General features: G+C 40.4%; 1 protein-coding gene across 3 annotated transcripts in view; it reads left to right on the forward strand.

Moving 5' to 3' along the window:
* The first annotated feature begins 7789 nt into the window (after positions 1-7789).
* Positions 7790-17308, forward strand: part of ZDHHC13 (zinc finger DHHC-type palmitoyltransferase 13) — a 41128-nt gene continuing 31609 nt past the window's right edge. The window contains exon 1 of one of the 3 annotated variants that reach the window (XM_057507460.1): positions 7790-7915. In XM_057507460.1, coding sequence (XP_057363443.1) covers positions 7889-7915 — 27 coding nt within the window. In that variant the 5' untranslated portion in view covers positions 7790-7888. The remainder of the gene's footprint in view (positions 7916-17308) is intronic. The other 2 variants (XM_057507461.1, XM_057507462.1) reach the window with 2 other exon arrangements.

Below are 17308 nucleotides of genomic sequence, written 5' to 3' on the forward strand. Positions count from 1 at the left end.
TTTCCTCTTTCTCCCTCTCTTACTAAAATCCCCTGAGTTCCTATTACCAGACACTACCCTAAGTGTAATGGGGAGATGGCTCTGGATTCTTGTGACCCCCCTTTGCACCCCCAGTGTGTCCTGGACCAAGTTTTGAAATAAGTAAAGTCTGTCTTCTCTCATTTCCTAAAGTCACTGCCCAACCACCCAGAAACTCAGTTGCTTTCACTGCTTCCTGGTTGTCCAAAGTCCCTCATTAGCCCACCCTACCCCGGCCTCTCTCTCCAGGAAGTGCCGCAGTCTCAGAATTACTGCCAGCTCATGTCTGCCTGTTCTCAGATTGAAACTGCTATTGTCTCAGGACCTCTAAGACAAATGCACTGGTATTAAACTAATTCTCCTTACTTCCCTTACTCTCTACTGTGGATTGAATTGTGTCCCTCAAAAAGATATGTCAACGTCCTAACCCCTGACACCTTGTGACTGTGACCTTTTTTGGAAATAATGTCTTTGCAGATGTAATCACGTTGAAATGAGTTCATACTGGATCAGATGGACCCTAATCCAATGACTGTTTGGATTAGGGAAATTAAGAGGGAGATTTGGATAGAGAAAGACACACACAGGGAGAATGACATGAAGGAGACAGATTGGAGTGATGTGCCCACAAATCAAGGAACAACAGGGAACCACCGGAAGCTAGGAGACGAGGAAGGGCCCTCCTCTATAGCCTTCAGAAGAACGTGGCCCTGCCAGCACTTTGATTTAGGACTTCTAGCTTCCAGAACTATGAGAGAATAAATTTTGTTCTTTTAAGTTACCCAGTTTGGTGTCTTATTATGGCAGTGCTAGAAAACAAATATTTCCTGCTGAATGTGTTTACTTGTAAGGACAAATGGATCTCTGGTTCATGAAATTCAGCTAATGTAGGCCCCCTTTCTCTGAATTATCCCCACCTATAGTCCTTGCTAAATACCTTGGTGACCAGGGCCCAAACAAGCTACTCCACTGCAGCTGACTGGTCAGGATAGGTAAGTCTAAGGTCCATCTAAGGGCCCCTAAGAGGGCCATCAAAGCCATTGAATAATAAAAACCAAGTGGATTCTCTGATTCAGTCATCTGAATGAAGAGGCACAGAGACAGTGAAAAGGTAGTGGGTGCTGAGCATGTGAAATCTTGTAGGGTCAGGACTGGAGTCAATGTGATGAGTAAGCAGAAGTTGTGGGGAAACCGAAACCATGCGTAAGCAGAAGCCCCCACTCTATAGACAGAACAGGACAGATGAAGGCACAGAGACAAGAGGGAGAAAATAGTGATGCGGCTGCCTTGGTTCTCGAGGGTGTCTCAGCGCTCAACTTCAGTTCCACAGAGGAGTTTGCAGCAGGCTATAGGGAGCCACAGAAGGTTCGAGGGAGTATGAGAATTTCACTTTATCATTTTATTCGATCTTCTGCCTCTTCTGCTATCTCATGTACTGCCCTTGCTGACAATCCATACCTCCAGTGGTCAGATTCATCAGAAACTCAGTGACTTGGGGATGACTTCAGTTTGGGAAATCCAGCTTTTGTCTGGATTCCCTATGTATCCAAAGCACAGTGTAGAATTCTTTCATTTAGAAACTGAGATGACAGTTAACCAACGAGGCCTCTGATAGTCCCTTCTGTATACTTGGACAACGTGCATCACAGAAAGCCAGCTTGGCTGGTTACCATGGACTCCACTCCATTGCTATAGTTGGAGCCCAACAGGCAGCAGCTAACAGCAGATTTAACCAGCATCTTGTCCTCTAGCAAAGGCAGAGCTGAGGCAAGTGCAGTTTTTCTCATCAACATAAATAGTTCAGTGTGGGCACGGTGGTGATGGAAAGAGAAGAACAAGTTACAAGTTCTTATCAAATGTCACAAACTAATGTCCTTGTTGAACAAGGAACAAATTTGGCCAGTGGAACCTCAACCTCGGTCATTATATTTTCGCTAAAATCATAAATATTTCAGAGTTGAGTCATGATCAATGTTAAGACTAAGTTTTCCCAAAGATCTGTTTGTCTCAGTTGCTTTTGTACCTAGTAATGGCCAACATTTATAGAGCACTTATTGTATGCACATTACACACATTCTTTCATTTAACCCTTACAACTACTCAGTGAAATAGGTTCTTTTACTATTCCCATTTTATAGATGAGACCATGGAGGTTCAAAGTGAGAGGGTCTCTTGCTAAGACCATATGGAAAGTGAGCATCTAAAACTCATGTACCACTTTGATCCCCCTGAGTAGGTGGAGTTTGAAAAGACCTTTGAAAACATACCTGTATGATGTTTTGAAAGACCCGTAACCTATAGCTAGTTTCTAGGCCCTGAACTTAATGCTTGTCAGTGAATGGATTGGCAAGGCCACCACCCATCACACAGGAGACAGTGTGCTTGTCTTGGATGCTCTGGGTCTGTGTTCTTCCAGAGTCCCTAGTCTCATACTCTGGGACAATTGCTTAAGCTCCCTGAGCCACAGTCTATAAAGTAGGACACTTTCCCTGTTATACTTACTTATAAGGTATGTTATGGGCCTCCATCCAAATGAAAGCAAAAGTGTTTTTGCAAACTGTGTAGAGCTATAGATGGGATTCTTTGAACATTTTTGAGCACTTTGCCTGGGCTGGGAAATGTACTAGGTGCCAGGGATATAAGTAAAAATGAATAATATAGGGTTGTTTATTCATTCAACATCTGAATTTTGACCCATGGGTCATGAACTGTGTTATGCTTTGGGAATGCATCTATGTCTGAGATGGGGCCAGGTTCTATGCTTGCAGAATTACTTACAGTGTGCAGAGAAGATAGGTGTTCAAAACATAAATTCAAGAATGTTTCATAGATGCTTTTAGAAGAATTACAGGTGCTATGGGGCACTTAGCAGCGGGTCCTAAGAAGTCCAGGAAGGCCCTCCTGAGGAAATGATATTTAAGTGTCTTCTAGGAGCATGGAGATGGATATGTAAAGGGGAGATGGGTGTGTATATTACAGTCAAGGCAGTCAAGGTGAATTTATACCTATTCCTGAGTGTTGCTGTCACAATTTGGACACATCTAAAAAATTGTCCATCAGAGAAGGTATTTAAATGTGGGACTGCAAGCAGGTGATGAAGACTCAAAATAGCAACCAGCAAAAAATAGTAGAAACACTTCCTGCTTTACTTTCTCTCTCTTCCTCTCTCTCTCTCATAATTTCTGTCACACACACACACACACTTACACACACACACACACACACACACGAATATCATTAATCTAGCAAGCAAAGTACAAGATGTACAGCATGGCCTCCCAACCCATACCATATTAACTGTGGTTCTTAGAGTACCTCATTACCAGATCTTGATGATTTGTATATAAAATGAAGACAGAGTCATTTTTGCTTCTGAACCATGAAGCTTTTTCATAGATAGAAGACAAGTGGTCAAGCAAGACTTCTAAGAGATCCCTGCTCCATGGTACAACCCCTCCAGCTCTGAGAATCTGTGCAGTTGGTTATAGTCAGAAAGCTAAAGATGCTTGGGGGTTGGTGAAACAGTCAGAGAGATGGTCAGAAGTGTTGCCTAATCTTATTTTCACTACTAACTTGCAGGGTGATCTTGGGCCAGTCACTGCCCTCTCCCGTTTCCTCATTTATAAATAAATAGAGAAAGTTGTTTTATGAATTTATGAAAAGAACCCTCTAACCTACTGTATCCCTTCAGGCTAAAGTCCTCGTATTATGTACTCTTGACACTTTTCCTTATTTACTCTTTTCATTGTCTTACTTAAAAAAAAACACAACAACCCAAACTCTATTTCTATCAGTATTTGTACTCCCTAAAGACTTGAACTCCAGAAGAGCAGAAACTGTGCCGTTCACCACTGGACCCATATGTACCCATATGTTTTAGCCTGTACACATGATAGGAACTCAAACATTTTTTGCCTAAAGTGCTCCCAGTGAGCACTCACCCCCACCGCAGCCCTGCTGGCTTGGCACCCAAGAGCACTGGGGTTTCCTAACCGGTGGCTGTGAGAAGTCCTGCTCCGACAGATGTGTGGGCCTTTTTTTACATTCCAAAGGGTCATTTTTATACCAACATTGAAATAATTACAACCATGAGACCCTGTTTCAAGAAGACACTCATCCTTTTCAGGGCCACTGAGGAAACGAGGCCAGGGTCAGAAGTTCAGTCAGAACAAAGTCAGTTGCCTCCCATAGTGCGACAGTGGGATTAGCAAACCCTAATGTGGAATTTTGTTTCAGAGCCAAGAATTGCTAAATGTCATCAAGTGAGCACTGCTTAGAGCAATTTATGGGGCTGCACTGCCTTTGGTTTCCTTTCGTGAGCCATTACCTGGGCTACACTTTGGCATTTGTTTGTTTGTCCAGACAGCACTTCTTTTTAGGCTCTACCCATGCTGCACAATGCCTGGTGAGGGGCGCAACCATGGATGTTGGATGGATCCCGTTTTTACAGATGAGGAAACTCAAGCACAAAGAGACTGGGCAACTGGGCCAAGATTGTACAGCTCCTTGGTGCTGGAGTTGGGATTCAGGCCCAGGCAGTCTGCTCAGTAGGAGCATGTGCCCATCCATCATGCTATCCTACTGTGGTATGGCTCAAGCCAAAGGCATTCTCAAAGATGGCAGTTACGGGCGGCACCCTGGGCCTTCCTGAGCTTGCTTTCATGTAGCCATTAGTTATGTTTATGCTTATTCTAATCTGAAGTAGCTCAATGGAGGCATAAAACAAATGAGCAGGAAACAGGAGCCTTGTTAAAGAGTCTTAGGATTTATTTGTTCCAGAGTCTTCCAATGTGTTGGGATATCAATGCAGAAACTTTGAAATAACAGATTTGAAGTCTCTCTCAAGTTCAAAAACATCTTCTAATTTGGACCTTGAAACAACCAAACACTTCAGCCAAAGCAGTAAGAGAATGGGTTTGAATCCTCTCTTTACCACTTACCAGCTGAGTGGCTTGGGGCTTAGGAAATCTGCAGGAGCTGCAGCTTTTACTTCTGGGAGATGGGGAAAATAACACCCATCTTATGTATTAGACATAATATATGCAAAAACACTGTCACACGTGCCAATATAGCAGGTGATCAATATACAGAGCTGTTGTTAGGTTAGCAAAATGACCATACCCTGAGGCTCTCTCCCCTGTGAGGCCTTGCCCCGTGTCTCATCCTAGCCTATCCAAATTAGTTGCTTGCTCCTCAGGTTCTTGCAGGAACTTCCTTATACTTCTATTTGTCACTCAATTCATCCTTCCTTAAATCATAGACGTTGATAACACACCTATTCATCCACTCATTCACTCAATAAAATTGTACTAAACATTTTTTATGTCCTCATGCTGTGCCAGGCACTGGGAGTTAAGAGAGGAATACAACATGGTCCCACCTCAGCGGAGTCAGGTTTCTGGGAAAATTCAGGGCTGTTGTGCCCAACAGGCAGGGCACTATAGTAATAATAATAAATAATGATAATAAGAAGAAGAATTAACATTTTTTACAATTATATTGTATTATAGTATTTATCATGGGAAAAACCAGCACTTTGTTGGCTTTCTAGACAGTTGTGATTTAGAACTATTTGTATAGAATAAGAGAGTCATAATATTTTCAGTTCTCTTCAGATTTAACTTTTAAAGGTCTTATTCTGGTTTGGTGAGGCAACATTAAGGAATACTTACAAAGATGGTGTTAAGTGCTAGGCTAGAGAAAGGTTCCAGTGTTTTCTGGGGACTGAGGTAGGAAAGCCTCAGTGGCCCTTTGGAGCTCCCCAAGGGCAGGAAATCATCACTTTTTCCCCCAGTTTCATATCTCTCCTTCAAGTTGAACAGAACTTAATGCCAGCTCCTTTAGCACAGCCCACAAAAGGGTGCAAGTGGGGGCTTTTGCCCAATCCTCCAGCCTGAGCGGTGGAACTCATCTATTTCCTGTTTTGTATGAGGAAACAGAAGCCCAGATGGTGGAAGTGACTTGCCTAACATCGCAGAGTGAATAGTGGCAATTTTTTTTTATTGAAGTACTATTGATATACCATCTTGTATTGGTTTCAAATACATACAACAAAGTGGTTCAACAGTTACCCATATTATTAAATCCTCACCCCCTCTAGTGTGGTTATTATCTATCAATGTAAAAAAGATGTTACAGAATCACTGACTATATTTTCCATGCTGTACTACTGTCTCTGTGACCAGCTTACATTATGATTGATAATTTTTGTGCCCCTTTATCCCCCTCACCCTTCTCACTCACTGACCACAACTCCTCCCCAATGGTAACCACCGGTCACTTCTCAATGCCTATGGTCTACTGCTGTCTTGTTCAATTGGTTTTGCTTTGCTTTTATATTCCACAAATAAGTGAAATCATATGGTATTTGTCTCTCTCTGCCTGGCTTATTTCACTGAGCATAATACCCTAGGTCCATCTATGTTGTTATGAATGGCAGGATTTCTTTTTTGATGGCTGAATAATATTCCATTGTGCATATGTACCTCATTTTCTTTATCCATTCATTTACTGATGGACACTTAAGTTGCTTCTATTTCTTGGCTATTGCAAATACTGCAATCATAAACATAGGAGTGCATATATCTTTTCAAATCAGGTATTTTGTTTTCTTTGGGTAAATTGCTAGAAGTGGAATTATTAAATCAAATGATATTTTTAGTTTTAGTTTTTTGAGGAGCCTCCATACTGCTTTCCACAGTGGCTGCTCCAATTTACATTCCTACCAACAGTGTAGGAGGGTTTCATTTTCTCCACATCCTCACCAACACTTCTTATTTCTTGTCTTGTGGATAGTGGCCATTTCAACTGGTGTGAGGTGATATCCCATTGTGGTTTTGATTTGTATTTCCCTTATGATTAGTGATGTGGAACATCTTTTCATGTGCCTATTGGCCATCTGCATTTCTTCTTTGGAGAAATGTCTGTTCAGGTCCTCCATCCATTTTTTAATCAGTTTATTTGTTTTTTTGGTGTTGAGGCATATGAGTTCTTTATATATTTTGGATGTTAACCCCTTATCAGATGACTTGTTTACAAATATATTCTCCCATTCTGTAGGTTGCCTTTTTGTGCTGCCGATGGTGTCCTTTGCTGTGCAGAAGCTTTTTAGTTTGATATGGTCCCTCGTGTTCATTTTTTATTTTGTTTCCCTTGCCTGAGGAGATGTGTCCAGGAAAAAATTGCTCATGCTTATATTCAAGAGATTTTTGCCCGTTTTCTTCCCTGAGTTTTATGTTTTCTTGACTTGGATTCAGATCTTCGATCCATATCGAGTTTACTTTTGTGTATGGAGTTAGACAATAATGGGAGTGGTAAATGTTTCAACAGTTAAAATTTATTGATTCCTTATTAAATGTCGACATTGTCCTGGATGCTTTTATCCTGACAATTCTGTGAAATAGGTACCTTTATTTTCCCCATTTTCCGAATGAGGAATCCGAGGTAAAGTAAGAGATTTTCACAAGGTCAGCAACCTAATTAAGTAGCCAAGTCCGGATGTGCACTCAGTAGATGGTGGTTGATGCTGGAATAACAGTCCGAATTTGGACCTGCATCAAGACAGAAGGAGGCGCGAAAGACCAGAGGAGCCCCGCTTGGATGAGCAGTGCAGTTTTGACCTGGGGCTGGAAGCACACCCCGGAGCGGGCCGGGGGCGCGGCCTCTGAGCCATGGTAGCCCCACTCGCCTCCGGGCTACACAAGGTCCCGCCCCCAACCAAAGGGACGGCAGGGATTGGCTCTCTGAGGCCGATAGACAGGGCTGCGGCGGAGGCGGGGCCGCGAGCAGGAAGTGGGAGGAGAGGCGACTCCAGGCTGTCTAGCCGGGGCCTGCAGCCGTTTTTCGTGCAGTGGCCGCAGCCGCTGGGGAGATGGAGGGGCCAGCTCCGGGCTCGCAGGTGAGTCAGTGCGGCGGAGCGCTGGCTGTCCCCGGGGCCCGAGAGTGGAGAGCTGCGGCCGTTGTGGGAAGAGAGAGGGTGTGGGTGTGAGGCAGCTCCCAGGCAGGGCCGTCAGGGGCGGAGAGGTCGGGGCCGGGAGAGGAAGCCTGGAAACAGCGAGGATGATGCTGCGGGTTCTGTCCGAGGCGACGGGGTAGAAAGGCGAGGACACGTGGGAGTACCCGAGGGGCTCCCAGCCTCCACCCGCGGGCCAGAGTGCCGCCTGGGGTTGGCACCCCCCTGCCGGGCTGGGACCGCGATGGGGCCGGGGAGGGGAGGGAGGCCCCTTCCTGGGATCCTGGCAGAGGTGTCCGGAGACACACCCGAGTGGGACCAGCCCGTCTTGACCTTGGCCTGGAGTCTGTGTGGTTCTGTTGACTTCTTTTTCGGAGGAGGCGCCGTGCACCCGCCTTCACCCAACCCAGTCTAGTCCCTCTTGTTCCCACGTCCTTGCTTACGCTTTGAAAGAGGCTGTTCGTTTGGGCTGAAGGAAGGGATGGAAAGGAAGTACGTGATAGCTATCTGCTGCAGAATCCCAAAGGATGCTATTCTGTGAAGGAGGTATTACTAGAAGCCAAAAATCAAGGACCAGGTTTTTTGCTAATGCCCCTTTTCCAGTGCCTAGAGCACTGACTGGCATATTGTAGATGTTTGCTGAATAAAGAATATTCACATTTTGCCAACATTTGTGAGTGCTAAGCATATGCCAGGATGCTTTTATGTGCATATTCCAGAATTGAAGCATCCTTAAGAAGATGATATTACCCCTTTTATAGATGAGAAAACTGAAGCTGTCTTCAGATGGAGTGAGTTAGGTAGTAATTTTCTGTCCCTAATGGGATTGAAGCAGTTTGAGATGATTGGATTAGTTGTCCTGTTAAAAAAAAAAAAGCCCTTTCAATCCTGAGAGTATTCCTCATGCTCCCCCTTTCCCTTCCTTCTTTGAACAGTCTGGTGTAGATGTATATGAGGAACAAGATATGTGGGGAAGTTGTTCAAGCGTTCTTACTGTATTAGATGCACCTGCATTTTGACAGGGAAAAAAATAGGTTTTCAGGCAGACCAGATTTTACAAAAGAGGGTAGAATCTTCACATGGAATTTTCTCTCTCTCTTTTTTTTTTCTCAGAGAGTCTCAAGGAAAAGTTGGTAGGAGTAGCTATCATATCTTAATAACTGCCACTCATTTAGTGCCTAAAGTTTACTACTTTGTGCTGAAGGGAAGCTAGCCCTGCTCCAATTTAGGACGGAAAGAAAGATGATTCAGTGGTTGAAGTTAATGGGGCAAGGTAGAGAAATCATTGTTGTTGTCAGTAATCATTGCTATTAAGTTTTCCAGTAATAATGTAAAGATCTTACCCATGTGTGGTACTCTACAGTTTGCAAAATACTTCCCCATTTTGATCTTCACTGTGACCCTATGAGGTGAGGAGGGATTATTATTCTCTTTTAGAAATTAGAACTGAGGCTCAAATTTGTTAAAAGTCAAATAGCTGTAAAGTGGCAGAGCCACAACTTCATTTGTTCTAGTAGGTGAATGCACTGTTACAGGTGTTGGCGATGAGTCAGTGAACAAAAGAGACAAAAACATTTTCTGCTGTGATTGAATTTGGTTCTTCCAATTCTGACTTCAGTCCTGATGGGTTTTTGCCAGAATTTACTTACTTCATCTCCGACCTTACATTTTTAGTACTTTCTTGCATATTCAGTCAACCCCAGCCACACTGACCACAAGGCCTTTGTACTTATTATTTGCTGTCTGGAATACTCTTTCCTCCTATACCCACATGGCTTGCTCCCCGCCTCTTTAAGGTCTTGACACAAAGCTCACCTCCATGTGGCAAGCCCTCTCCATCATCACCATTACCAGCAGCATTCTTTATCCTCCTTCCTTGCTTTGTATTTCTCCTCAGCATTTAATGCCATTTAACACGCTTGGTCTTGTCTCTTTCCCATCACTGAATGTAAGTGTTGTTAGGGCAGTGATTTTTATCTGTTCCATTCACTGCTGTGTGACTGGCATCTAGACTAGTGGATGCTCTGTAAATGAATGTTTAATGAATGAACTAGAAAACTGAACTCTGGTATTTTCTTAGTTGTGAGAAATTTTAATGGCTATCAGGTCTCTTTTTATTTAATAATCTGGTAGGATCATGACTCTCATTAGAGTTTGAATATGGTTTTCTAGGTGTTGGTTTTCTATTAAGAAAAGTAATTTGATTTATGATATCTCCATGTGAGAAATGTTATATGATCCCTTATATCTTAAAGATGCTCCAGTTATCTATTGCTGTGTAACAAACCACCCCAAAACGCAGTGGTGTAAACCAGCCATTGTCATGCTCATGGATGGGCTGTGTGTCAGGAATTTGGATAAGGCATGGCAAGGATGGTTTCTTCTGCTCTACTATGTCTGGAGCCTTGCTAGAAAGACGCGTAAGCTGGGGTTGGTATTATCTAGTGGTATCCTTCCTCGTAAGTCTGGTAGTTGATGCTGACTTTCAGCAGGGACTCCTACATGTGGCCTGGGCCTCTGCACATGTGGTAGCTGGGTTCCAAGAGTGAGCATCTCAAGAGACAGGAAGACGAAGCTGCCAGTTTCTAAGGCCTGGGCCTGCAAACTGGTGAAGCGTCACTTCTGTGGTTTTTTTCTTAGTGAAGCAGTCACAAAGCTCAGATTTGAGAGGAAGTGCATATATCCTTTCCTCTTGCTGAAGAATCACCAAATAATTTAGGGACTTTGTTGTAAAAATCAGCACAGTTACAGCCATATCTCTCTGATATAATTTTCATAATATCTTGTTCTCCCCTGTGAAGAATATTCAGCTAGCTACATGTCTCTTCCTTGATATTCCTTCCCCCCTGCCTTTTTTAATTTTTAATTTTTAAAATATTTTATTTTTATTGAAGTATCATTGACATACAATCTTATATTGGTTTCAGATGTATAACACAGTAGTTCAACAGTTACCCATACTATTAAATTCTCACCCCCTCTAGTGTGGTTACTATTATCAATGTAGAAAGATGTTACAGAATCATTGACTGTATTCTCCATGTTGTACTACTGTCCCTGTGACCAACTTATATTGTGATTGTGAATTATTGTGCCTCTTTATCCCCCTCACCCTTCCTCCCACCCTCCCCAGCCACTTCCTTTGGTAACCATTAGTCACTTCTCAGTGTTTGTGAATCTACTGCTGTTTTGTTCCTTCTGTTTTGCTTTGTTTTTATATTCCACAAATAAGTGAAATCATATGGTATTTGTCTTTCTCTGCCTGGCTTATTTCACTGAGCATAATACCCTCTAGATCCATCCATGTTGTTGCAAATGGTAGGATTTCTTTTCTTTTTATGACTGAATAATATTCCATTGTGTACATGTACCTCATTTTCTTTATCCATTCATCTACTGATTGACATTTAGGTTGCTTCCATATCTTGGCTATTGCAAACAGTGCAGTCATAAACATAGGAGTGCATGTCTTTTTGAATCAGGGATTTTGTTTTCTTTGGGTAAATTGCCGAAAGTGGAGTTACTAGATTGAATGGTGTTTCTATTTTTAGTTTTTTGAGGAACCTCCATACTGCTTTCCACAGCAGTTGCACTAATTTACATTCCTACCAACAGTGTAGGAGGGTTGCTGTTTCTCCCCATACTGGCCAACATTAGTTATTTCTTGTCTTTTGGATAGTGGTCATTTTAACTGGTGTGAGGTGATATCTCATTGTGGTTTTGATTTACATTTCCCTGATAATTAGTGATGTGAAGCATCTTTTCATGTGCCTGTTGATCATCTGTATTTCTTTGGAGAAATATCTGTTCAGATCCTCTGCCCATTTTTTAATCAGGTTATTTGTTTTTTGGGTGTTGAGGCATATGAGTTCTTTATATATTTTGGATATTAATCCCTTACAGATGACTTGTTTATGAATGTATTCTCCCATACTGTAGGTTGCCTTTTTCTTGATGGTGTCCTTTGCTGTGCAGAAGCTTTTTAGTATGATGTAGTCCCTCTTGTTCATTTTTTATTTTGTTTCCCTTGCCCAAGGAGATATGTCCAGGAAAAAGTTGCTCATACTTACATTCAGGAGATTTTTGCCTACGTTTTCCTCCAAGAGTTTTATTTTCATAACTTACATTCAGACCTTTGGTTCATTTCGAGTTTACTTTTGTGTATGGGGTTAGACAGTAATCCAGTTTCATTCTCTTATGTGTAGCTGTCCACTTTTCCCAGCACCAGTTGTTGAAGGGGCTGTCTTTTCCCCCATTGTATATTCATGGCTCCTTTATTGTATATTAATTAACTATATATGTGTGGGTTTATATCTGGGCTCTCTATTCTGTTCTATTGATCTATGGGTCTGTTCTTGTGCCAGTACCAAACTGTTTTGATTATTGTAGTTTTTTAGTAGAGCTTGAACTCAGGGAGTGTAATCCCCCCAGCTTTGTTCTTCTTTCTTAGGATTACTTTGGCTATTCAGGGTTTTTGTGGTTCCATATGAATTTTAGAACTGTTTGTTCTTGTTCATTGAAGAATGCTGCTGGTATTTTGATAGGGATTGCATTGAATCTGTAAATTGCTTTGGGCGGGATGGCCATCTTGACAATATTAATTCTTCCTATCCATAAGCAGGTAGATTTTCATTTATTCATGTCTTCTTTAATTCCTCTCATGAGTGTCTTATAGTTTTCAGACTATAGGTCTTTCATCTCCTTGGTTAGGTTTATTCCTAGGTATTTTATTCTTTTTGATGCAATTGTAAATGGAGTTGTTTTCCTGATTTCTCTTTCTTCTAGTTCGTTGTTAGTATATAAGAATGTAACAGATTTCTGTTTATTAATTTTGTATCCTGCAATTTTGCTGAACTCAGTTATTAGTTCTAATCATTTTTTGGTGGTGTCTTTAGGGTATTCTTTATGTAATATGTCATCTGTAAATAGTGACAGTTTTACTTCTTCCTTACCAATTTGTGTGCCTTTTATCTCTTTGTTTTGTCTGATTGTCATGGCTGGGACCTCCAGAATTATGATGAATTAAAGTTTTGAGAGGGGACATCCTTGTCTTGTTCCTGATCTTAGAGGAAAAGTGTTGAGCTTTTTGCTGTTAAGTATGATGTTGGCTGTGGGTTTGTGGTATATGGCCTTCATCAACGTACCTACCCTCTAAACCCATTTTGTTGAGAGTTTTTAGAATGGATGTTGAATTTTGTTAAATGCTTTTTTAGCATCTATTGAGATGACCATGTGGTTTTTATCCTTTTTGTTAATGTGGGGTATGATATTGATTGATTTACAAATATTGTGCCATCCTTGCATCCTTGGAATAAATCCCACTTAGTCATGATGGATGATCTTTTTGATGTACTTTTGAATTTGGTTTGCTTATATTTTGTTGAGAATTTTTGCATCTATGTTCATCAGGGATACTGGCCTGTAATTTTCTTTTTTTGTGGTTTCTTTGTCTGGTTTTGGTGTTAGAATGCTGCTGGCCTCATAGAATGAGTTTGGAAGTATTCCTTCCTCTTCTGTTTTTTGGAATACTTTAAGAAGGATGGATATTCCCCTCCCTTTTTAAGAATCTTATCTGTTCTTATCTGAACACAACGTTTGCTGCCATATCCCTGTGTTTAGAACAGTGCCTGATACATAGTAGGCATTCAGTAAATATCTGGTGAATGAATGAATGAATGGATGTATCAGGAATCATGTCTTATTCATCTTTTATCTCTAATTACCTAGTACTCATCTTCCTTGACTTACAGTAAGGTTACATCCTGATAAATTCATTGTAAATTGAAAATATTGTAAGTTGAAAATGTATTTAATACACCCACTGAATATCATAGCTTTGCCTAGCCTATGTTAAACATGTTCAGCATACTTATATTAGTTAACAGTTGGGCAAAATCATATAGCACAGAGCCTATTTATACTAGTGTTGGGTATCTGATATAATTTATTGAATACTGTACTGAAAGTGAAAAACAGAATGGTTGTATGGGTACAGCATGGCTATAGGTGTATTGGTTGTTCACCCTCATGATCACATGGCCAACTGGGAGCTGCCCAGCATCACAAGAGAGTGCATTACTGCATTTTGTTAACCTGGGAAGAGATCAAATTCAAAATTTGAAGTATGGTTTCTACTGAATGCATATCACTTTGGACCACTGTAAAGGTGAAAAGTCATAAGCTGAACCATTGTAAGTCAGGGGCCATCTATACTGTAATTGGTCCACAGTAGATGTTCTTTCCATTTCCTTGAATGAATTATTAATGAAAACTCTTACAAGTTTGCTGGCATCATTAGAATTTGCTTGGTCTATTCTGTTACTTTAACATTTTAGACAGCCATATAGCAGTTAAGCTTCCAACTGCCATAAAGGTTGTTTTTTTATGCCATGAAATCTTTACCAGTGACTATTGTAACAGCTTCTCTTAAAAACATACAACATGGAGTTGGAAGGAACTTTATAGCTATGCTGACCTGCTCCTTTCATTTTATAAATGTAGAAACTGAAGTCAAAAATAGGGTAAATGATTAACCACCATCATAGAAGCAACAGGAAAAATGAGACTTTGGCCCTATTCTCAAGAAATTTACATTTCAACATTGTAAAAAAATGAGATGACTAGAGAATACTTAAAAAAATTTTTTTGATAACTAAAGAAGCAATGTCTAAGAAGGATCTAGTACATCATGACTGTACTTCACTTTCATCTTTGTGATGGGAATCTATGGTTGTTTTCCTTAAATACCTTTATGTGACTCTTCTAAAGTTAACATCCTTCAAAATAGGTCATCCCTTTCTCAACTGCAGCTTTTACATAAAATTTTGGCGGGGAGCAATATCTAGAGCAAAGGAGGTAACTTAGAGCTGTTGTCTCTAAGCATTTTTGATTAAGCACTCCTATCAGTAAAACAATTTTGAGCTTGCATCCCTAGAGTAAAACCCCACCACAATGTGAAAAGTGGGACCCCAAATTTTTACTTTTGTAAAGGTCATGTATTGTGAGACTAACAGAGTGATGAATGTAGCCTGCGCTATAAGCTGGCCAGAGCTCAGGGCTTCAGTGGCACGTCCAAACCATCCAGGTCCTGACAGCAGTTTGTTGTCATTTGTTGGCAAGTGACTTCTGGCAAGATCATTCTAACTTACATATTGAGGGGGATGATTCTGTGTTATGTGGTTGCTGGGACTTAAAAATCCAGCTCCTTTCTGTTTGATGTGCAGGAGGGTGGGGACAGGAGCCAGTTGCCAAATTCACATTGCTATGTGGCGTGTTGTTGTAATGTTTGGCAGTATACTTCTAAATTACATTCATTAATCAATGGCTAGTATATACTTAAGTATATATATTTTGGTCAGGTTTTGAATTAAAGTTCATAAATATGAATCTTCAAATAAGCTTTTTTGATAATCTTGAATTTTTTTGGAGAGAGGCTGGCTTTGTGTTAGACCAGATTAGATTGTCTCTGTTTTTATGTCTTGTGACCGATAAAGAGTACCTGCAATGAATAGACATGTCAGCTCTGCCATTTTCTTGTTTACTTATACTTATGCTGTAATTATCTCAATTCATGGCTTCTTTGTAGGTTTCAGTATTTAAGTCGATTGTTCATTTTGGGAGGGGTAACTTAGTTGAAATTAGATAATATAACTTGAAAAATAATGTAACCTGATGTATACTGCAATATGCTGAAGGTCCCACTGTCAACCTGAGTTGTGGAACTTTTATTGTGCCTCCAGGTTTGATACATAGATCAAGTGAGACAGCCAGTGCTAAAAATTAGTATAGCTTAAAGAGGTCAAATTTGTAAATTTTTATGGCTTTCCATTTCTTAAAAAAAAGATAAAAATCATAATAGAAGCTTTAACATTTTCCCCCATTATCTAACTGATCACTGCATATATGGCCTTGAGGGCACTTATGTCACTTTGGAGACTTGACTTTGAAAACAGGCTTTGAGATTATATGTCCAGGCTTTCAGTTTTAGGTTTTACTCTGATCTGGATTTAGGCAAAAATGATGACATGAATATGGCCGACAGACACATGAAAAGATGCTTAATATCACTAATGCATCAGGGAAATACAAATCAAAACCACAATGAGGTATCACCTTATACCAGTAAAATGGACACTGTCTAAAAGACAAGAAATAACAAGTGTTGGCGAAGATGCAGAGAAAAGGGAACCCTTGTGCATTGTTAGTGGAAATGTAAATTGGTACAGCCACTGTAGAAAGCAGTATGGCGATTTCTCAAAAAAACTGAAAATATAAATACCATATGACTCAGTAACTCCACTTCTGGAAATTTACCTGAAGAAAACAAAGTCACTGATTCAAAAAGATATATGCACTCCTATGTGTATTGCACCTAAGTGTCCATCGATAAATGAATGGATAAAGAAGATGTAGTACATGTAAATAGTAGAATAACACTCAGCTATAAAGAGAAGGAAATCTTGCCATTTGCAACAACATGAATGGACCTAGAGGGCATCATTGTAAGCTAGGCAAAGACAAATACCATATGATTTCACTTATATGTGGAATCTAAAAAACAAAACAGCTAAACAAAACAGAAATAGACTCAGACACAGAGAAGAGACTGATGGTTGCCGTGGAGGAGGGTGAGATTGGTGAAGGGGATAAAGAGGCATACAATTCCAGTTATAATATAAATTAGTCACAGGAGTTGAAAGTACTACATAGGGAATACAGTCAGCAATATTGTAATATCTTTGTATGTTGACAGATGGTAATTACACATATCATGGTGAGCATTTAATAATGTAGGTAATTGTCGAATCACTGTTGTAATACTGTCTATCAGCTAAACTTCAGTTTACAAAATTAAAAGAATGTACTTCCTATTCTTTAGTCTTTACGACCCATCTTTGCCATTTAATCACATATTGCCTTCCATTATCACTTTATTCTGTCTCTGGCTTACCTGCTCTATTAGACTTAAACTCCTGGAGGATAGACACCCATGTCTTGTGTGCCCCTAGCATAATACTTTGTATGTCATAAACTCATAGTAGTTAATTGCTGAATAAATAAACACTCTTAATTGTGGATATTCTTTACATTGAAATGTGTAATCCTCCTCAACTTTCTACATGAAAAATGAAAGTAATGTTCTTAGTACCTTAAAGCATTATAAGAAGCAACACATTTGTATATGTAGAATGAGTCTATTTTCTGTGATGAAAAATCTGTATATAAACAAAGGGTTAATCTTCCTAAAATACAAATGGAAAAAGAGACACAATCCACTAGAAAAGCAGTAGACTGTGAAAAGGCAGTCCACAAAAGAAAAAAAATGACTGCTCATTAACA

Source organism: Manis pentadactyla, chromosome 9 (assembly GCF_030020395.1).
Source record: "Manis pentadactyla isolate mManPen7 chromosome 9, mManPen7.hap1, whole genome shotgun sequence".
NCBI lineage: Eukaryota > Metazoa > Chordata > Mammalia > Pholidota > Manidae > Manis > Manis pentadactyla.